The 22839-nt window shown below is 38.4% G+C and overlaps 2 protein-coding genes and 1 long non-coding RNA gene across 9 annotated transcripts in view; 2 read left to right on the top strand and 1 right to left on the bottom strand.

Annotated features, from left to right (window-relative positions):
* Window positions 1-9859, top strand: part of RANBP3L (RAN binding protein 3 like) — a 51498-nt gene extending 41639 nt beyond the window's left edge. Inside the window, exons 9-14 of one of the 3 annotated variants that reach the window (XM_033179365.1) lie at window positions 1066-1168; window positions 1558-1688; window positions 3032-3152; window positions 4828-4970; window positions 7391-7577; window positions 9157-9859. In XM_033179365.1, the coding sequence (XP_033035256.1) occupies window positions 1066-1168; window positions 1558-1688; window positions 3032-3152; window positions 4828-4970; window positions 7391-7577; window positions 9157-9212 (741 nt within the window). In that variant the 3' untranslated portion in view covers window positions 9213-9859. Of the gene's footprint in view, window positions 1-1065; window positions 1169-1557; window positions 1689-3031; window positions 3153-4827; window positions 4971-7390; window positions 7625-9156 lie in introns of those variants that run through there. The other 2 variants (XM_033179366.1, XM_033179367.1) reach the window with 2 other exon arrangements.
* On the bottom strand, window positions 7385-13568 carry LOC117065027. The gene is made up of 2 exons (XR_004429798.1): window positions 13497-13568; window positions 7385-7527 (listed from the first exon to the last, which is right to left on the bottom strand). It is a non-coding gene; the product is annotated as an uncharacterized LOC117065027 (long non-coding RNA).
* Window positions 13569-16757: 3189 nt separating this feature from the next.
* The window catches only part of NADK2 (NAD kinase 2, mitochondrial), a 46739-nt gene continuing 40657 nt past the window's right edge, over window positions 16758-22839 (top strand). For 2 of the 5 annotated variants that reach the window (XM_033179372.1, XM_033179371.1), the window contains exon 1: window positions 16758-16933. Coding sequence is in view for 2 of the 5 variants with exons in the window: in XM_033179369.1 (XP_033035260.1) it covers window positions 17266-17565 (300 nt within the window). In the remaining 3 variants the exon portion in view is untranslated. Of the gene's footprint in view, window positions 17068-17105; window positions 17566-22839 lie in introns of those variants that run through there. The other 3 variants (XM_033179368.1, XM_033179370.1, XM_033179369.1) reach the window with 3 other exon arrangements.

The following is a 22839-nucleotide window of genomic DNA, read 5'->3' as shown; positions in this document are numbered from 1 at the left end:
ATAAAGGAACCTGAACTCTCTATCTCTTTAAGTTGTTAATATCTTAAGGATAACAGGAATTATAAAGATAATTTGTGTGTCCTCTAATCCTGTAAATTTTTGGCCTTGCGATTTGGGGGCCAGGATGCACTCTTGGCTTATTGGCTAACTATGTGTTTTTAGAGTGAGTCATTTAAACTTTCTGTGCCTCAGTTTCTATTTTCTTAAAATGGAAATAATTATACCCATCTCTACCAATTTTCAGGGAATATCTTGATGTCCAGTTAAGTAATGTGAAATAATTTTCAGTTCATAAGGGAAAAAATATAAGCATAAATTCTTAAGTATCATTGTTCCAATTCTCTGTTTTGCAGAGGGCTACATATTATCGCAAATGTCATGTCAATTAGTCTTATTTGTGCAGGCCTTGATTACAACAGACATACAGAGCCCCAAGTAGCCTTAAAAGCAACTGTTGGCAAAAATTGGGAGGAAAAGTTAGGATTCTTTCTACAAAGATGTTCTCTGAGACATCTTATGGGGGTCTCTGGATAACTTTTTTGTTTTCTTCCATAAAGTGGATAGCAAGAGTAAATTTCTGGGGACATTGAAATACTTTGGTATATGTTTCTGTTACTATATACAGAGCTGTCACTTTAAATTTCTAAAGGTAAATTAATTAAAAGTAATATTAAATTGAATTATACTTTTTAACTCCTGTGTTCAAAGGCACATTTTCTTTTTCTTTTGTACCTCCTGGGCATCAGTTTAGTCTAGCCAGAGTATGGAACATCTGTTACCTTCTTTTGTACCTTTAGACCTTTCCCACTGCCTTCGGGACTAACTCCCACCTGAAGTAGGCTGGTGGTAACTAGATTATGTTTTCTGAGGATTAGAACTCAGTCTTTCTAACAATGGAGACGAATTCTCTGTTCAGCACACAGAAAGTCCAAAATAAAAACATACCAGCTGGGCTTGTTTGCTGTGTTGAAACAGAAAAATGAAAGTGTCTTACTGCAAACATATAGGGATAAAATTAAAACTTTTATTATATAAAATTAATAATGCATCTTTTTCCCCACTCAGGGTACTCAAAAACTCACCCAGCCTCAACTTGAAAATGATTCATACGCCAAGGAAAAACCATTCAAATCCACTCCGAAATTTCCCGTCAACATTTTAAGTTCAAGTAAGAATTCTTTCATTTGTAAAACATTAGATTCACCTAGCTTGTCTTCTGTTTTTCATGTTATTTATTAACATTAATATTTAATATAAGTAAAATTAATATTTAATATAAGATTTTAAAAACCAGTAATCCAGTGTTTCAAATATTTTGGTAAAGATTAATGCATATAAATATGATTATCTGATATATAAGCTTTAATAATTTTTTGAGTTAATGTTATGCGGAAATTGATAAGGAGATTTTACACGAACTCAAGCAGTTTGAATTTTTGGAATCTCACTTACTATTAGAAAAAGCCAAGTAGATATATGTGGTCATAGGGGCAACAAAGAACTTTCACGGTAGAGAAAATGGGGACTTTTCAGTGTTTTTCCCGCATTTTCTCTTAGGAACAGACTCTATTAAAAATACTTCCCCAACTGAATCAGCTGCTGCATTCTCTTCCCAACCATCACGAAAATGTTTGCTGGAGAAAATTGATGTTATAACAGGGGAGGAATCAGAACATAATGTGTTAAAGGTCTGTATATCATGTTTTACTCTTTTTGGTAGCATTTACATACTTGGAATAAAGTTAACATGAGAAGAGACATCTTTAAAAATACAGACAGAAGTACAGTTTTCATGGAGACTAAGTTACTTAAATAAAAATGTTGGACGCTCTCAAAAATTAAACCAGTAACTTATTTTCTTCTTATGTTTGTATGTGTACTTTGCAGGAAAACGGGCTGTTAGTTTTACAACTATTCACATTAGTCCCTTAGAAATACGATAGCCAAGTATCCTGCTTTAATACTTGCTTTTATAATTAGTGCTATTATTGTGATTAAATAATTCTACTTACACAGGTTTAACAATGTTGATAACTTGATTTCAGTCCAATAAGAATTTTGTTTTCCTCCTAAAAAAGTTTAGAATTTCATATAAAATTTAGCTTCCTTTAAAAAAGTTTAGAATTTCATGTAATTCAAGAATTTCACAGATATACACTACAGTATCACAGGATTTTAATGCTGAGTAGTATCACCATCAGCACAAGCACATGAAATGTAATTACTACAACTTTACCTTTTTCCAACAAGGCATAAATTTCCCTTTGCCTTTCTCTATCTGCTTTTCTCTAAACTCTCTCCTTTCCTCTCCACTTCCTGTATGATCTACAGACACTTTTATTTTAACTGTGTCTCAAAGCATAACCCTTGGATTAGATTAATTCCAGTCTTATTGAAGTAATTGTTAGGAGTGAGGCTCTGACATGCTGTATTTTTAACAGGCTGTTTAGGTGATTCTTGTACACAGTAGTAATGATTGTAGTGGGGTAACCTGTGGCATTACATCGTACTTCTCCATATTTTCATGCTGTCTTTGAAAATTTCGAAGTATGCAAATAGTTCAATGATTCCTTTACTTTCAAATAACATTATATATCTCAAATAATTAATATAAAAGTTGACGTATATATAGTGTTAAAAAATCAGAAAGTAGGTATGGCATTCTACCACTGACAGAAAAAGAGGGGGAACATTTATATGTATTGGCACGTACATATGTACAAATATCTCTGGAAGGATAAACAAAATATTTACACTGGTGGTTACTTGTTGCAGGGGTGGAAATTGGTAGATGGGAAATAAAAGCTGGGGGCCCTTTTCACTTTGTATGTCTTTTTACTTTTTGATGTTTGAACTATCCAAAAGTTGTATGTTTCTAAACATTAAATATATTTTAAAAGCTGGTTTATAAATCATTAACGAAGATTATTTTGGTAAAAGATCAGACACATATAAATGTGACATAACATAGGAAGTAACTTACTTTGAAAAAATTTTCTATATATTTGACATTTAAAAAATTGTTATTTAGATCAACTGCAAGCTTTTCATACTCAACAAAACAACACAATCCTGGATTGAAAGGGGCAGAGGAACGTTGAGACTGAATGACACAGCAAGCAGTGACTGTGGAACATTACAGTCAAGACTAAGTAAGGAATCCTTTTGTAAAGCAAGCAATGATTTCTCAGGATTTCTCATGTGTACCTATAATAATATAGGCACATATCATTTTCTGGAGATGTGCTATAAAATACACCAAAAAATCACTGTTGAAAATATTTCTATAGGAGCTTCCCATTTCAAGTATGCTCTCCTGTTAGACTGCATGGGCTCCAGTTCTGGCTCCAGCAGTGACTAACTAGTGACCTTGACAAGTTTTTTAATCTCTTTCTCTACTGTACTTATATCAGTTTAAAATGGGAATAACTGTAGTTCATGATTTACTGACTGAGAGAATTCAATGAGATAAAGCATGTAAAGCACCTATATCAGAGCCCAGCACACACCTAAATAGTAATGTTATTATTATTTGAAATAATATGATGCAAATTATTTTGTAAAGTGAAAAGTTTTTCTAAAAGAAAATACTTGCCCCATAATTTGTCCTGGGCATCCCAGACATGGGATGGGGGTCAGGATGAAGGAATAGTCTCTAAGGAAAGAGATTAGTTTCCAAGGTGTGCAGTTATTGAATCCTGCAGGCACTGTGATGTTCAGAAGTTGGAGCCAGTCAAACCTAAAAATACAAGAGAGCTATCATTCAAAATGACACAATGGGCATTGTTCAGAGGTCCAAACTGAAAGATAGCACAGGGAGAGATCTGGGCAGGATGAATGGATTTATTGGTCCATTTTAAGAGGTCAAGACTTTGGAGGAGACCACAGGTAGACATTGGATCCAAGAATAAGGTTATTTGTTGACTTTTGGATATCAAGCTCAAGAAATGGGTAAGAGATATAATTCAGATTAAAAGGATAGAAACAGTGTCTTCAGTTCTGTAACAGGCATGCAGATTTTTAAATCACCCAACCAAGTAATAGTACCAAGACAGTTGCAAGTTATTTACTACTCTGGTTTGATTCCACTGCCTGCCAAAGGAAAAAAAAATCCCCAAACAAAAATAAAAAACAAAAAACAAACCCCAAAAGCAGCTTTCTTTTTATTATGCAGGTAATATCCATTCATTGTAAAAACTGGAAAGCATGGATTGAAAAAAATTTTTAAAACATCACTTAAAGGCCTATCTTCCTAAGATAACATCTGTTAACAGAATATATTTTTCTGACCCTTGTTTTCTGTATATATAAACATATACATAGATTGTAAAAGTTCTGATTCATGGTGTTTATTTTGCTTTGTAGCCTAATTTTGTCTTTTACATATTACACCATGATTTTTCCACATTAATAAATATCTTTTTGCAGTATTCTTAATGGGTTCATAATATTCTCTTGAATGACTACACCATAATTTATTTAACTAATTCCATTTTTTTGGACACTTAAGGTTTTTGTTTTGGTTTTCTTCATTGTAAACAATTCGCAGATGAATATTCAGACTATCAGTTCTTAAAAGGAGTTCTAAAATTTTAACCACTTTTAAATATTACAGTAGAAAAGTGTAATTTCAGCACTTAAGATAAAAAAGTTCTCCCAACATAAGAAAGTACAATTTGAAAACCAAGTTATAATCTAGTCAAATCACAAGTTAGTATTGAATCTACAGTCTGAAAAACAACTACAAGATTTATTTTGCTTTTGAAAATGGTAAATTCCTCTGTGTCAACTGTTCTGTGGCCTGATGTAGTCAACTTCCTATTTTAGTTATGCGCAATCAAGGCAGTTTAAGGCTGATCCTCAATAGCAAACTCTGGGCCCAAATGAAGATTCAAAGAGCAAACCACAAAAATGTACGAATAACAGCTACTGATTTAGAAGACTATAGCATCAAAGTATTTTTAATTCAGGTAAGTGAGAAATTTCAGTGATAGAGGATTATCCTACTACATTAATAGATGTCTGCAATTACTAATTTGTTTTTTCATTTGTTATAATAATATGTACCATTGGCAAAAACAGCCATTCATTATGTCTGTTTGTAGTATAAGACATAAATTTTAGGTGAAATTCAGAAATTAACACCAAAGTCTATGTAATCAATTGGTACTCATTTCAAGACATTTGTGTGATATATGCCATCAAATCTCTACCCTTTACTTTACTACTGAAATTTTGTGAACAATCTTACTGTGTTACCAAAGTGACTATTGTCAGGAATGGTTCCCAGGAAGCGGTTAGCAGACTTTGAAGCCTAATGCTTATCCTGCAAGCTGAGATTGAAAAAAGGCTTTAGGTCACTGGAAAAGAACCAGTGGGAAATGGAAAAATACAGAGCTAGCAAGTTAAAACAACCAGTCCAACAGCAAATTCCAATTCTGGACATGAGTAAATCTCCAAGGTAACAGGATGGGAGCACAGCTTTAGCTGTTCCTGGCAGAGGAATACTTGACCTCAAATACAAGATCCAGACCCAAGAGAGCTGGCAAGAATAAAGCTTTAAAAAAACAAAACAGGCTGGGCGCAGTGGCTCAAGTCTGTAATCCCAGCACTTTGGGAGGCCGAGACGGGCAGATCACGAGGTCAGGAGATCGAGACCATCCTGGCTAACCCGGTGAAACCCCGTCTCTACTAAAAAATACAAAAAAACTAGCCGGGCGAGGTGGCGGGCGCCTGTAGTCCCAGCTACTGGGGAGACTGAGGCAGGAGAATGGCGTAAACCCGGGAGGCGGAGCTTGCAGTGAGCCAAGATCCGGTCACTGCACTCCAGCCTGGGCGACAGAGCGAGTCTCAAAAATAAAAAACAAACAAAAAAAAACAAAACAACAACAAACAAAACAAAACAAAACAAAACCACAACCTCCCCCCAAAAAAACTAGATTTCCCCATGGACCAACTGGAGAAAACTGATTACTCAAGTTCAGGCAGAAGGTGACAATACAAATATATTGGTTTCCATGTAGTAATATGGAAAAAAAGTTGGCAGGTGCCCATGATGAAAAACCAAATTCATTAGTTACCAGTAAGTGTACTGTTAGGTGTAAGTGATATTGAGTATTAAAATGTTCAGGTAAGATGCTGTACAAACTGCATTTACCATTTAAGGTATTAATACTCTTGCCAGTCTTCTGGGCCAGATTCCCCCTTGGTTTTAGGTGGGTAAAGTAGCATGCCAGAGACTGAGCTTGTTAACCGTGACTAGATTCCATCCTCAGAGATGGTCACTATTAACATTTTGGTCTTATATTTTAGCATATACATGGAACTGGGTATAAGTATATACACACATACATATATGTAGCATAGTGTACATACTGTATAATCTTTGGGAAAGCTACTTAGCCTTCTTTAAATTGATTTTATTCATCTGCAAAATGATGGTAACAATAGTACACTTTAGAAAAGCTGCTGAGATTAAAAAGCTAATATGATTGTGAAATACACATTTTACTTATCGATGTTAGTGAGTGTCTTCATGACATTAGTTTATTCTTCAAAAATTGTTTTAGTAGGTGAAAGAATTATATTCTATTATGGACCATAATTTATTCCATTAATCCCACTAATGTGAATGATAAAACCTGGGATTCAACTTTCAGCCAATTTGCTGACTAGCAACTCAGAAAAGTCATTTTACCCTTCTGAGCCATAATTTCCTCATTCATAAAGAGGGAAACAAGCTATATTTAATACCTGTGCTGCCTATATTTTGCTAATATAAATGAAATTAATAATGAACCCACAGTTTTACTGAAGGAATTGAAAAAAAGAATATTTTAACAGTAAAGGTTATACCAACTTTATTGTTACCATTTTTATATTTTCATACGAATAACAACCATTAAAATAGTGTAGAAAAATATTGAAAAGCAAGAACTTCTGATGTATTTATGGTACAATACCATAGACTGCTCTAATGAGCTCAGCATATCCACAAAGCTATGTAGTTTGGAGGAATGTCCAAGCAAAGTGATGGACAGGAAATGGAAGTGATTTTTCTCTGCAAGCCTACAATTTTCTACAGTGAAAATAGTGAAGGAGGCATGGTCTTAACTAATTTAAATTCAAATAGAGATTTTATACAACAAAATTTCACTTTCTCAATTTAAAATGTATACATTGGGATTGCTTATAAAAGTATACATTTTAGGACGCAATTTAGTTCAAGATTGTCTTTTTACTGCTTAATTTTCAGGGTTGTTAGCACCTATGTACCAATTCGTAGATTTATGCCATGTAATTCCTTCCTTATTAGTAGTGAAAGATTAAAAATCTGTAAAATGTAGCTAACATTAATGATTTTCTTAACAATGTAATGTTACTCATGCAGGCCAGTGCCAAAGATACAGCATATTTGTATGCAGCAATACATCATCGTCTTGTTGCACTTCAAAGCTTCAGTAAGCAGAAAGATGTCAATCAAGCTGAAAGCCTGTCAGAAACAGTCCAACAATCGAACTGCGAAAGCTGTGATGAGAATGAGGATGATTTCATTCAAGTCACTAAAAATGGATCAGGTAAATAGCTTTTGTTTTGTTAGGTCAGAGGTTTAAAAATGAATTCTTAAGCATGATCCTCATATATTAGGTAGACTTTTTAACAAGTGGAACTGCTCTGTTTAAAGTCGGTGGTAGTTAGAGCCTTAGTTGTTTGGATCTGAGGAGTGGGTTTGAAAATCACTGTCTTCTATAAGTGGTCTTCATTTTATCAAGTCAGCCTCATGGTGATGCCTATGTCATTTGCTTATAAACTGCATAAAAAACTACTACATTGCTACCCTGAAATTAACCCTTCATTTTTATTTCTCTTCACTTATTCTCATTTTATTATTGGCTATAATAGGAAGAAATAGAAATACATATAGTGAGTCCACCTGGTATACTTGGCTTGATACCCTGAAAATTCTGTTTATTCTCTTTTTAGAATTTGACGCTTATAAGAATAACTAGATTGTACAAATACTATTTTCAAGGACCTATTTTGTCTAGGCGAAAAAGTACTATTTCTTTTATTGTATCAGGAATCACAAATAAAGTAAGGTTGAAGTGGAACCAGTGATAAACAGATTGTTAGGTTTTAGTGCTTCTCTTGATATGTGGATTTAAAACTAATATTCATACTTTGGAGAAAAACAATGTCAAACATAGTAAGCTCAACTTTGTTATACAGATGTAATTATTCCAATAAAGTCATCCAAGTGTTTTCACTAACAATTTCACTTAGTCCTGAATTCTTGTTTTACAGAGGACTGAGTAATACAATACAATGATAGTGTGGTAACAAGCATTTTTTTCAACTCTTAATCATTTTGAAATATTAAAGTTGCTTTAATCATACATAACTTAAGAATCTATCAAAGAATGGGCATAACTGGATGAAATATCTTCCTTTGCTTAATATTAAAGCTATAATCAAAAGGAAAAATACACAAAACATGCAAATCAGTATCATAACCTGCTTGACCCAGTGATTCAGAGAAGTAAGTTAATATGATTTTACTTGCTACTTTAAGCAAATCTATTAAACAAATGGTTTATTAGTCTTTAAAGCATATAAAATAAATAAAAATTCTTTTATTTTGTAATAATGTTTAGATTGCCAACAATAAAATCGGGTCTATCAGAGAACTAGTTGGTACACATTAACAATGTCAATTTGAAATAAAGATTAAATAGCAAATTGTCTCACGAACTAATGACACGTGCTTATGATGTCTATATTCTGTTATACCGAATTTTAGGAAAGGGGTGCTATGTAACTATCTTAATTAAAAAACAATGAAAATAATGCAAAGCAAATATCAATCATATGAACCCCCTTTCCCGTGCCATTTTTTCCCCTTTTCACTTAGTATCTTCTCCAGGAGGCATTAAAAACAAATGCTAAAATGTTATGGAAGCAATAAAAGGTCTAATTTTTTGCACTTTGTTGCTTATAAATTATCTAAAAGAGAAATGTTACTTGTAAAAATGTATATTCTGAACTTTTATTTCATCAACAACGAGCATATTCATTAATATTCATATTTAGTTGCATTCAATATTAAAAATCTACCCTAAATATTGTACAATAAAACATTTTAAATTTATATCCCAGATCCTTCTAGGTGGACTCACAGTCGGTTGCCTGTTCATGAATACTACCTGCTATAAACATGACATCTACAAAAAGAGGGTTCACCCTACTGAAAATACTAAACCACCCTAACTAATGAGAAGATTCTATTCATTCCTTGAAGAGTTTTTATAGAAAAGTTTAAGAAATGTAATTTGTTACAATTAACATTTTTATGTTTTACATTTTACATTTTGATTATTGTGCAGAAACTGACAGAATTTAAAAAAATAAATGGACTTCAGAAGTTCAAAATTTATCATTTTTGAAGAAGTTTATTTAGAATAGGATTTTATGACTAATTTGGACTCTTCATCACATTGATGGATATAATACTCAAAATTATAAATTGCTAGATTTGATAAATACCTACCAAAATGTTTATTTTTTTCAGTCATACACTGACCATAAAACAAATATTTTACTACATTTCCAGAGTCATTTCTTTGAAAAACAGTATAATTGCATCATAACATTTCACTAAATCCTATTTATCTTCTGGGAAATGTATATTTTAATTTTAGCTTTTGGATTTCCTAAATATGATAAGTTTATATATTCATGGTATGAATTCCTTTAAAAAGAGCATCTGCTCTTGGACTTGTATCTGTTGCATCTTGTCAATGCTTGACTTATGGTCAGCATCCAATAGTTGTTAAACGAATAAATAAAATATAATACATTACCTATGCATCAAAAAGCATGTATAAAAATTCCAAATATGTTAACTTGCTCTACTTTGTTTTATTTATGTAATTACATTTTCATTAATACTTTAGTAGGTGTGGCTGTATAGACAGAAAAACAAATGTATCATATATAGCCAAATGAATCTTTTTCTTAAATGCTATTATTATAGTAGGCTACAGTAATTTCAACAATTTTGCAATAGAGTTTTGATCCTCTTCTTTGAGATTTGTTTCACAGACACCACATGAATCACACAAGAAAATTACTCAGTACTTAGAGCCCTACTTCATTTTTCAATTCAGTTTTATCACATCATGGCTTCAAAGTGACTTTTGATTGTGACCCCTAAACAATTCTCTGATCAGGGGATAAGAATTCATAATTCCAAAATGTTTCTGAAAATGTTCTGAACAATGACAACATATTTGGAATGAGGGTATAATTTCACTAAGTGATACTTCAAAGAACAATATTCATTTGGATATGCGAACACACACTTTCAAAAGTTGTATTACTGTATTACCATGCCTGTTATAAAATAATAAAAAGTATTTATTTAGTCAAACCTCAGCTACTGCCTGAAAGTTTAGCATACGAAAGTTAAATTAACTCTTTTAGATTATGATTTAGTTAGTATAATTGTTCATTTTGTCCTTCCTTATAACTGAGAAAGCGTAACTTAATGTAAGGTAACTACTAAGAGAGGCCCATTCATTCTTTCAGTGATTCCAGAAGAAATATGGCACATAATATCCCTTACTTCTAAATAAAGGAGTCAATGACTCAGAAAATAAAGAGGAAAAATAAAGTCAATGTGAGAGAGATGAAGAAAAGATAGAAGGGAAAAAAGAGACATAATACGAAAGAAAGGACAAAAAGAATGGACAACAGAAACATTCTTTTTAAAAATCAAGAAGAGTGACTCTGATGTGGAACACACTCAGCAGAAAATTTTCATTAGAAACATAACACAGAGAGATATTTGGAGAAGATAATAAAGCACTCATTCTATTTTATTGTAAGATCTTAGCTGATGTGGGAACATTGTGATTGCACTATCAATTGCTAAAGTGAAGAAGAGAACAAATAACTTTATGTATTTTGTTTGTTTGTTTTTTAGACAGAGTCTCGCTCTGTCACCCAGGTTGGAGTGCAGTGGCACCACCTCGGCTCACTTCAACCTTCACCTCCCGGGTTCAAGGGATTCTCGTGCCTCATTCAGCCTCCCGAGTAGCTGGGATTACAGGCGCCTGCCATCATACCTGGCTAATTTTTGTATTTTTAGTAGAGACGGGGTTTCACCATGTTGGCCAGGCTGGTCTTGAACTCCTGATCTCAAGTGATCCACGTTGCCTCAGCCTCCCAAAGTGTTGGGATTACAGGTGTGAGCCACTGCACCTGGTCATTGTTATCCTTTTGACATGTTCATCCTTGTCACCACACTAACGTAGAGATAAAGCAGTATCTTCTCAATGCTTTTAACATTTTAAGTTAAATTCATTCTATGATTTTCTTTAGATTTCTCCGCATATATCAATGGAAAAAATTAACTACCTTAATTTCTGATCTATATAGAAATTCCAGTGCAACAAAACCAAATATAGGGTTAGAATATCAGGAAAGCAAAGAGAGAAGTGAAAATTCCCAGATTATGAAATGGAAAAGAAGAACAGAAACATGATATTTAGCTCACAACTCTTTCAACCCGCTTTCTATACACTCCATTATTCTTAGAATTCTTACACAAATATTTAGTACAATTTTGGAGGAATAGTAGAAACATTTTATGGCTTTTCCTTGTCCGTCCTGTATCTTCACCTAGCCTTCTTCTTTTCAGCTTTCCTATGTCCTTTCTTCCCCTTTTATAAGGAGAAGTTGTACAATAACATCAGTTGTACAATAACATCCATTTTCATAAGTTATTTAAGTAGATCATTTCGAAGTATACATTTTGGATTTCCAAAACAGCTGTTTTTAATTAAAATTTAATTATTTATGTCATTATATATCTTTTGTTAAGACAACCTTAACTTTCTTCTCTTTTAATAAGATTTTACCCAACTGTTTACCCTAATTATAGACAATTAAAATGTTCTCTCTTAAAAATATATTATTTTCCACCCATTACTGCCAAAGCAAGGAACCCTTTTTCGCCAGAATACATCCTACACAGCAGTGGTAACCAACCTTTTTGGCACCAGGGACTGGTTTTGTGGAAGACAGTTTTTCCACAGGCTAGGGGGTGGGTAGGGTGGGGTGGTTTTGCGATGAAGCTGTTCCATCTCAGATCATCAGGTGTTAGAGTCTCATATGGAGCGTGCAACCTAGGTGCCTTGCATGAGTAGTTCACAGTAGGGTTTGCATCCTATGAAAATCCAATGCTGCCTCTGATCTGACAGCAGGCAGAGCTCAGACAGTAATGCAAATTATGGGAAACAGCTGTAAATACAGATGAAGCTTCACTCCCTTGCCTGCCTCTCCCCTCTGGCTGTGTGGCTCGGTTCCTAACAGGCCAGAGACTGGTACTGGTCCATAGCTCAGGGGTTGGGGACCCCTGCTATACAGGTCTTACAGTATTTGAATGTCATAAAAAGAGGTATATATGTCTTTCATAGAGTCAGAATGTACGTGAAGTGGGGGTGGGAAGGGTTCTAGGGGTTGGGAATGATATATTTTAAAACCTCTGTAAATCTTCAAGTTGTGAATATCACAGTGATATATAATTTTTCCCATAAAATGTTGAGAACAGTTAAGCTTGCTTGAGATATGGCTATCACATGGTTGGTTAGACTCATTTACTAGAAAAGCACACCAGCCTCACCATAGATGGAGTTTGAGTTTAAAACTCAGTAACATTAAATCCATGAATGCCAGCAGTTTTGTTTGGGAGGGTGAGGTCGGTAGATTGCCTGAGCCGAGGAGTTCAGGACCAGCCCGGGCAACACTGCACAACACCCCATTTCTACAAAAATTTCAAAAAATTACCAGGGTGGCTGGGTGCTGTGGCTCATGCCTGTAATCCCAGCATTTTGGGAGGCCAAGGTGGGCGGATCATGAGGTCAGGAGTTCTTAGGACCAGCCTGGACAAGATGGTGAAACCCCGTCGCTACTAAAAATACAAAAATTAGCCGGGGGTGGTGGCACGTGCCTGTAATCCCAGCTACTCGGGAGGCTGAGGCAGAAAATTGCTTAAACCGGGAGGTGGAGGTTACAATGAGTCGAGATGGTGCCACTGCACTCCAGCTGGGGTGACAGAGGGAGACTCCATCTCAAAAAAAATTAGCAGGGCATGGTGACATGCATCTGTAGTCCCAACTACCTAGAAGGCTGAGGTAGGAGGATCGCCTGAGCCTGGGAGGTTGTGGCTGTGTTAGCCACGCAGTGCAGTGCCACTGCACTCCAGTATAGGTGATAGACTGTCTCAAAAAAAAAAAAATTTGTAAACTATTTTTTTACACTGGAAGGAAGAATTATTGAAATGATTAGCCAATGTTTAGGCTAATCAAGACTTGATATGGGTAAGTTTTCTAACAATTAGAGTATTACCAAGATTTCTTAATTTGTACCAATCTAGTGGATATATTATTTCACAATGACATTATTAGTATTTCTCTAATTTCTAATAAGGTTACCTTTTCAAGTATTTATTCAGTTTGTGTTTCTTCTAAAAAATGCCTGCTCACGCCTGGGGTGCGGTGGCTCACGCCTGGGGTGCGGTGGCTCACGCCTGGGGTGCAGTGGCTCACGCCTGTAATCCCACCATTTTGGGAGGCCGAGGTGGGTGGATCATGAGGTCAGGAGATAGAGACCATTCTGGCTAAGACAGTGAAACACTGTTTCTACTAAAAATACAAAAAATTAGCCTGGCATGGTGGCACACACCCGTAGTCCCAGCTACTCGGGAGGCTGAGGTGGGAGAATCGCTTGAACCCGGGAGGCGGAGGTTGCAGTGAGCTGAGATTGCGCCACTGCACCCCAGTCCTAACGACAGAGTGAGACACTAGCTCAAAAAAAAAAAAAAAAAAAAAAAATCACAATTTTTGCAAAGCTAAGTGTGTCATTTTCTCCTTTTGGTTGCCTCCTAATATAGGCAGGATAAAAGACAAGTTCCTAAGCATGGATTTAACACTTTCCATTGTCTTTACCCTTGTCTACCTCTCTAGCCTCACTTCCCAGTGTTGCCTGCTTTTCTCTAAATTCTCTAAAAATTCAAAATTGCTAGTTCATTGCTTCTATGCATTTGTTCATGGTGTTTCTTCTGTGGAATTTCCTTCTCATTCTTGCTGATTATGGCTAATATTGTATTCATCATTTAAGGCTTAGCTCTTCACATTTCCAGAAAGCTTTGTCTAACTCTTCTTAGGCTGACTTAAGACCTGCTCCTCCAAATTTCTATAGCATTCTGTGTATAACTCCATCACTGCACAGACTTTAGGCTCCTCAAGGGCATGGACGCTTTTTATCATTTCATCTGTAGCACCTAGCAGGATAGGATGCCTGGCCTACAGTGACACTCAAATGTAATTTAATCTCCACAAATGTGTGTTACATGTATAAGATTTAAGAGACATTATCTAAAAGGAAACTAGATAAGGATTGGAAATTCAAGAGAAAGATCTGGGCTAAAGATGGCAGTAATAGCTGAGGTCATGAAAGGGGCTAATATTTGCCAAGTGTGTATTGTGTAGTGGGCACAGTGCTAGGCATCCGTCATATATTCATAATTTTACAAGGTAGCAATTATATTTTATAAATGCAGAAGTAGGCTCAGGAAGGTTAAACAACCAGTTCAAGTTTCACAAAGCTAATAAACAATAAAACTGGGATTTGAACTAAGATCCTTCCATTACACAACACTGAATGAACTCAGGAATGTGTGTGTGTGACAGAGAGAGAGAGAGAGAAGGAGAAAGAAGAGGCAGAAGAAGAGACAAGGAGACAAGGACAGAAGACATCTTGGAGATGGGTTGAGGAAGAAGTCAAAAAGGGACATAGAAATGGGAGAAACACTGTTAGGGACTGGTGTGTTGGGAGACAGTAAAAGATTTCAAGAAGAAATGATAACCATTTCAAATTCTTCAGAAAGATCAAGCAATTAAAGGACTGAAAAAAGTATTTTGAGTTCCAACAATATCTTTTGGTCACCTTGGAAACACCAGTAATTAGCAAAGTAGTGGGGAGAAGCTAGTGTACAACAGGTTGAGGAATGACTAGGAGGCAGGGATGTGACAATGATAAACAGACTACTCTTTGGAGAATCAGCTGTAAAGGTAAGGCAGGCAATATGTAAAAACCAAGGCTTAGAGGTTGTTTTTTTTAGAAAAACTTTAAAGATGTCATAGACATGAGCATATTTAAATACTGAAGGGGTAAACTCATTTGGGAGGGAAAATTCAAGATACCTGTGAGAGGATGCCTTCAGAAAGCACATTTTTTAGGAGGTGGAAGATGATATGCAAAATAACTATGGACAAATGCCTATTCCAACTGAGATGTCAATGCATATGTTTGTAGCTTAAGTGAGAGAGCCAAAAATCTGGGTTTTTAATCTGTGAAGTGGGAAGAAATGAGGTCTGAGATTTCAAATATGAGCAACAAAAGTCAGACTTTGATCCCAAACAGTTTCTCCCTACTTATTTTTTTTTTCTGTCGAATGGATCAATTAACATTCCCCTATTCACCCTGGCCTCAAACCTAAGTGTCATCTGTGATTTCTCCCTTTTTTTTTTCCTTCCTAATATCTAATGAAGTTTAAAACAGTAAGACTACAAAGGTGTCTGAGGATCATTATAGATGTTACCTCTAGAAGTTCAGGTTATTAAGGTTGTTACACTACACATCACTATCAGCAGCTGCTGCTGTGAGGCAAAGTTCTTGGTAAGAATGGGTCAGTGGCAGAACTTTACCACGTAAACACCTATCCGGCTTCACTGTGCATGCTCCCAGTCCAATACACTACCTGGCACACAGCAGGCACACAGCGGGAACCAACGAATGAACGCTGGTGCTGGTGGGCCCGTGAGGAGAGTCACAGATTCACTGAATCGATTTGGACTTGGTAGAACCTTGGGGTCACCCTAACCTCCTCTTTACAGATGAGGAATCTGAGGCCCAGAAAGATGAAGTAACCTGCCCAAAGTCCAGAAGCGATTTAGCGCCAGGACTACAAAGGAGCAAACACAGTGCCAGGGGAAGGGGATCTAAGGAGCTGCAGGAATTGAATAGCAGAATGTGCACTGCTATTTGGTTTCCCCCTTACAAAGGGACGTTTCCTTCTGTTCTCATCACACCCCAGCCCTGGTCCTGATCACTCCACGGGTCATTATCCCAACAGCATCCTGTCCTCTACTTCTTGCCTCCCAAGCTATCCAACATTCCCAAGCCAGATCAACAGTCATCAAACATTGCTTTAACTCACTCCTTTCCAGTTAAAAGCTTTCAAATAATTCCAACCTATAGGACAAAGGCCAAATGACTAACATTCTTAACCCCGCGCTCTAGTCCTGCCTACTTTCAACCGTCGCTCCTCATGGAGAAATGCTCCATTCTGCCAGGCTTCCCTACCCATCATCCTCCAAGTTCCTTAGGCCTCTTCGGGGGGCAGCGGGGCGGGCACTGGGTCCCATGCCGAGAGGATTTCGTGCCAGGCCACGCCCACGGTGCAGCAGGAGCCGGGTCCGCCTCCTCAGCCCCCAGCCCAGCCCTGGACACACCAGCTATCACACGCCCTGGTCAAATGAACCAACGGGCACGTGGTCGGCCTGCAGAACAGAATCCGAGCGAGGACATGCCCGGAACCTGCTTTCCCGCCAGTCGCTCAAAACCCCACCCGCAGGCCCCGCGCTGTCTCAGACCGGATCCAGCTGGATTCCTTAGAGCGGCGCAACAGCCTAACAGAATTCTACCTCTTTCCCGGCCACAGCAAATGGCGCGGCCCCTCGGGATCCGGAGCTGCCGCGGGTTCTGATTGGCCGATAGAGTTAGCCTGGGGGCGGGAGAAGAGCTACCTCAGGGAAGCTTGTGCAGCGGGGAGGTCGCCCCCCGGCGGCGAAGCGGCCATTACGCAGGCGTGAGTGAAACGAATAAACAAACAAACAAAACCCAGAAGCCCGAGGCCTCCATTTCTTCCCCGCCCACCTTTACCCCGCGTGCGGTCTCCGGTTTCCCAATCGCCACGCTTTCCCCGCCTTCGTCAACGTCTGGGTACGCCCCCTAGCCGCGCGGGCGCGCACGTCCCGGCACTTAACCTCTGCCCGCCCGGCGCGAAGTTAGAAGCCGGGGTTGCGCGAGCGGCGCTCACTCCCGGCGGTGGGGAGCGGAAGCAAGGAGCCGGAGCCGGAGCCGGAGCCCGAGCCCGAGCCCGAGCCCGAGCCCGAGCCCGCGGCCGCGGCCTGGCCCAGGATGACTTGCTACCGAGGCTTCCTCCTGGGCAGCTGTTGTCGCGTGGCGGGCGGCCGGGCGGCGGCGCTGCGGGGACCGGGTGCGGGAGGCCCCGCTGCGCGGCCCCAGCTGGGCGGTGACGGTGGCGGCCGGCGGCATCTGGGGCAGGGGCAACCGCGCGAGCTGGCGGGCTGTGGCAGCCGCCCGGACGGCGGCTTCCGCCCCTCCCGGGTGGTGGTGGTGGCCAAAACCACCCGGTACGAGTTCGAGCAGCAGCGGTACCGTTACGCGGAGCTCTCGGAGGAGGACCTGAAGCAGCTGGTGGGTCCTGGCTCGGCCCCGCTTCGCTCCCGTGCTCCGCCGGGGCTCTGGTGGCTGCTGCGCCCCCTCGGGCGAGACCTCTCGGGACAACTCTTCCCAGGGCACCGCAGATGCCCGTCCTGCCTCTCTCGCGGCCCCCAGGCCCTCTGGTTTCTCCCTGGGTCCTCTTTGCCTCTGGGCGTGCGTGCGAGGGAGAGGCAGGGCCATGGAAAGGGAGAAGGGCAGTATTCGTGCAGGGACTTCCGAGGCAGGGGCGCCGCGAGGAGGGCGAAGAGGGGCTGCCAAGTGGTCTCATAGAGTGAGGGGTTTGGCGATTCGTTGGTGCCCTCGCCGACCCCGCTCTCGTTCGCTGGTTGGGTCCCACTCCAAGAAAGTGAGCCGTGGCCTGAGGGCTGGACGCCCTGCGAACAGCTCCCCAGGACGCCCCCAGAAAGGGGGCCCGGGGCGCCGCTGAGGGCTGCAGGGGGAAAAGGGCCGAAACTACCGCGGACACACCCCCTTTTACTCTGCAGGACTGCGAGGCCTAGGGCACTCCGGAAAGTCCTTCAGCGTGAGCTTTTTCCTTGCTGTAACGTGGTCGTTGGACACTACCAGCTTGTTTTTAAAGCACAGGTCTTTGGTGCTGAAAAGGGAAAGGGAGAAAATTTGACTTGTATATATACGTTTTTAAGGAGAAATGTCAGGACAAGGGGCTGGTATACGGGGTAGTGTGTGAAATAAAAAGCCTGAGACTCTTGTGCAACAGTATCTCCATAATAGGCCATATTTGATACGTTTATTTATATATATGCAAAAAGATACAAATCCAAGAGAAAAACCAGAGTTTGACTCTTCCTGTTGTCAACCCCCACCCCCCCAACACTTTAAAAACAATTTCTGTTCCCATACCCCCATCCACCAACTTTAGGAAAAGGAGAGTGCCCGGTGCTACCATGAGCAATATGTCCAGAAAAATCTGTTGGAAATCTCTTAATTGTTGGCACTGTGCACCAAAAGGTTTTGGAATTAATTGCACATAACTAATTTAGTTTAATTCTGTGCAAGACAAGACAACCTGTTGGAAACCTCTGGTATCGTGTGATCTTAGCAAAGTTATTTTTTTGTAGAGGCGTCAAAATGAAATTATAAATCATCTTTGCTTAAGTGCTGAATCTGTTGTCAACATTAAACATCCTGCTTCTTTGTTGGGTTTATTGAAGAGGGCCCCTGCGTTCACCTGATGGGAGTCCAAATTTGTAGATTTGTTTTCTGTTTCCTGAGTGTTTGAAAATGACTGTTTATAGAATACACTTGCATCATTTAAAGAATAAAACAGTTTGAACAGGAGCTAGAGTAGTTGAGTTTGTGTTAGGGAGTGAAACTAGAGGTGAAGCATGGACTAGTAATGTCATAAGAAAGCACAGTGTTACTATTTGGGGAAAGTGGTGTGCCCTTTGGGTTGTACTAATTTTGCAAAGTCTAGCTTGTAGAATTGTTCAAATGTCATGTATGCATGAATATGTGCATACAGTTTTATCGAAGCTTCCCACAACAATTTAAAATAGCTCACTTGGCGTGTTTAAAGTGTGGGATTAAGAGTGAAGAGCTCAGTTGTAGGCCCCTGGTTCTGTGTGGTTAACTTCCTATGTGTGTTCTCTGGGCCTCATAGGTGGAAATTATACTTCTTGTGTAGTATTGTCCGTTTTCAAAGTGCTCCACCTAATTCAGTATGTGAATTGCTGAGGTTGTACCAGATAGCCTCCAAGGTCCTTTACAGTGCTGGCATTTTGAAACTGTGGATAACGTTTTCAAGGCCTCAAGAAAATGGGTGACATCTCAGGATTAACTCTTGGACCTCCGAACTAGATTGCCACTTAATAAAAAACTTTTAAAATGTAAGGAAAATCAATAAGTCTTAAAAAGTCAAACTACCTAAGTGTACCCATTCTGAGTGCAGAAATCTCTAATAAGGTAAATATTTGTCTATTGCTAGATAATGTTGTTTGGGATAAGCCAGCTTTGAAGTAAAACTCCTGGGACTGTAGAATACACAGTTTTGTAATTGCCAGGCATTGGAATAGTTTTTATTGATGTTGTTGGCATTACAGTTTTATTGGATAAGTTCCTTACTGATTTGAATTTGTGTTATAGTTTATATCAAGGCCCGTACTCAGTGCAATAGCATTAGTTGTAGCCCAGATGAGAGATTATTAATAGGCCAAAGAATACTGGGCTGTGTGAAGTTGTCCTAAAATGGGATTCTGTAATAGGAGTGATAAGATGATAAGTATTATTGTTTATATTGCTGGGGTAAAAAATACTAAGTTATGTGAATCATGTGAATTGGATATAAAAGAAAGTGGCCAAGTGTTTGAGTCTCACCATGGCTGCTGTGTCTATAGTGTCATGGTAACTTGGTTTTTTGTCAAAGCATTCTCTTTTGTTGTGGTGGTGGTGGTGTTTTTTTTTGTTTGTTTGTTTGTTTTTATGTAAAACAGGTCTGTATTAGGCTATTTGTTAAAATGCAAATGGTAGATGAAGGATAGAGTGCCAGTATAATTTTATACCCTGAAGGCTGATGATTTTCTAACTTTGTAGAAATGTAAACAATTACAGGAAATATTTTTTAGTTGATAAGGCATGCACAGAATAGGTTTATATCCTTCAAGCTAGTCAAAGTTTTGACTTTTATTTACCCTTTCATATTGGTTACATTGCTTTATTTTAAAATCTTGTCTTCTTCCCCATTGATTGACCAATGACTTATCTTGTGATATCAAATTTCTGGTCAAACATTTTAGCTCTGGTCAAACATTTTACTGTTTCATGACCTTTCAAAGGCCAGTAAAACTACTACTACAATTTACTTGCTTCATTAAGAGATATAGCTGTTGGCAGATGTGGAACTGCTATTAACAGGGTCCTTGACACAAATTAGAACTCTAGATGAAACAAAACTGACTTGGAAAGGATTTTGACACCAGAAACATACCTCACTGGTCAAAAAAGGGTTTTATTTAAAGCTCTTTTTCACCTGTCACCAAGGATAGGGAACTGAATAAGGAAAAAAAAATATTTTAATATAGAACAAATAAGAAGTCAGCAGTTTCTACCCTCCTCTCCGTCATTCCAGGTCTCACAACTTGGCAACCCTTTTATTGGTGTCTACTTTTAGTTTTGTTTTCTAAAATTCATAATGGGATAGAATAATTTAATTTAGTAGTCTGCCGTGTTATTGGATTAAACTAGATGACTTGGAAAGTGTAGCTGTAGCACCTTGGATTTCCCTTTTGTTTTCTGAAGATTTTGTGGCTTAGGTTGTAGCACTTGGGCAGGTAATACTTTTGCCACAGGGTATGCAATAAGTGTACCATGGTATACTTTTGTCAGGTGGTATACTTTTGCTACATTGTATGCAATAAGTATATTGTATACAATATGATTGTTAATCAAATAGCATGATTTGGAGTACTGCCTGAGCTTTCTAACTGAATCTTGCTCCTCTCAAATCTTCTAGACACAGTCACCAGAGTGTCTATCTAAAGTGAACATCTGGCCCTTTCCCTCTTCTGCTTAGAACTCCACAGAAGCTCCCTGTACCCTTTAGTCACCTAGAGTACTTGTTAAAATGCAGACACCTGAACCTTAGCCCCCAAGACTCTGACTCAGTTTGTGGAGAATTCCCAGACTTTGGTTTTCTAAAGTACACACCTGACATTAATGACTCTGGCTGAATTCCAGGGATGTGTTTTATCCCTGGTTTGCACGTGGTCCCCAGTTACACTGAGAAACACGGTCATGGGCTCGAGTTCATGATCTTTAGAATGCCAGAAAAGTCCCTTCGTGAACTGGCTACCTCTTGAGCTTCACTTCTGATCACTTCTTGTCTAAAATGTCATATTCTGGCAATTTCAAACTGTCTTAATTTCAATTAGATGTTTTACTGATTTAGTTTAATTTGTGGATCAGTAGCACATAAAATGATTCAAAATGTAAAAGATACAAAATATTATACAATGAAAAGTCTTTCTGTTACTTGTCACTTGTCATTCAGTTTTGTCCCTGGAAGTAACTGTTATCAATTTCTTGTGTTTTCTTCCAGAAGCAACCTATACCTACAAATCAACACAGTGAACTATTCTTTTTCTTTGCCTCATCTCTTTTTATTCAATGATAATATACTATTTAAGGTATTATGTGCCTTTTTTTTTAGCCTAACAGCATTTGTGGAGATTGTCATAAAGAGCATTCTCATTCTTTTTAAAAACAGTGTGTATATAACTTTATTGTGTGTCGTAATTTATCTTCTGCTATTAAACACATTCTGAAATGAATAACATTTGTGTTTATATGCATGTAAATCAAGCTGTAAGACAAATACCTAAAGTTGAAATTGTTGAGTCAAAAGGCATGTGCATATAAAATTTTAACAGATTTGGCCAAATTGCTTCCCTTAGAGATTGTACAGATTTTTACTTTCACCAGCCCTGTATAAGGGGACTTGTTTTTCCATAAATAGTTTATCAAATTGTTGGGTCTTTGCCAACCTGGTGGGTGAAAGATGGTATTTCAGGGTGGTTGAATTTGTATCGCTCAGTGTCTACGTGTCTACCTTTGTAGCCTCCTTTGATTTGAATGCTCCTCTTCCTCTATCCAATTCTTGTTTTGTTTTGTTTTTTTCTTTGAGGTTTAGCTCGGACATTACTCTCTCAGGATGTCCTCTTTGGTAACCTTGCTGTGCCTTTGTCTCTCTCTGGCTATCAAGATTGTGTTAGGCATTCTTCACTTCATAATACTTATCTCTGTTTATTTTCTTCTCTAGACTGTAAACTCTTTGAGGGCAAGAATTGCATCTCCTTCATCATCCTCTCCAACCCCACACTTTCCACTAAAAAAAGTAGTAAGATCATTTTTAGGTCTTTTCTCCTTGAGACTGGGACCAGCTTCCTTGTAGTCCAGGGTCAAGAGATGTGGACTAACAGTATAGATTTCAAGGTTACTGGGATATAGTTGATAGGTCAGTTTCCTGGAGTGGAGAGATAACTCAGGGAAAATGAAGTGGGAGCAGATAAGAAAACCAGAGTTGGAACCTTGAGCAATACCAAGGGAGGAGGTCAACAGAATTAACAGATTAATGCACAAATAGAGAACGATGGGGAAAATAAAGGTGATAGCCTGGGAGAAAGTGAGTGGGATAGCGGTGATCTAAGGTAAATACCAAATATATCTGAAGAAATCTTTAGGGTTCGGATGCAATAGGTCTGATCATGTTAGGTAAATGGTTGACTATCTAGG

Source organism: Trachypithecus francoisi, unplaced genomic scaffold (genome assembly GCF_009764315.1).
Source record: "Trachypithecus francoisi isolate TF-2019V2 unplaced genomic scaffold, Tfra_2.0 Lachesis_group2, whole genome shotgun sequence".
Lineage (NCBI taxonomy): Eukaryota > Metazoa > Chordata > Mammalia > Primates > Cercopithecidae > Trachypithecus > Trachypithecus francoisi.
The sequence above is the reverse complement of the archived record's forward strand: the minus strand, read 5'-3'. Positions and strand labels throughout refer to the sequence as shown.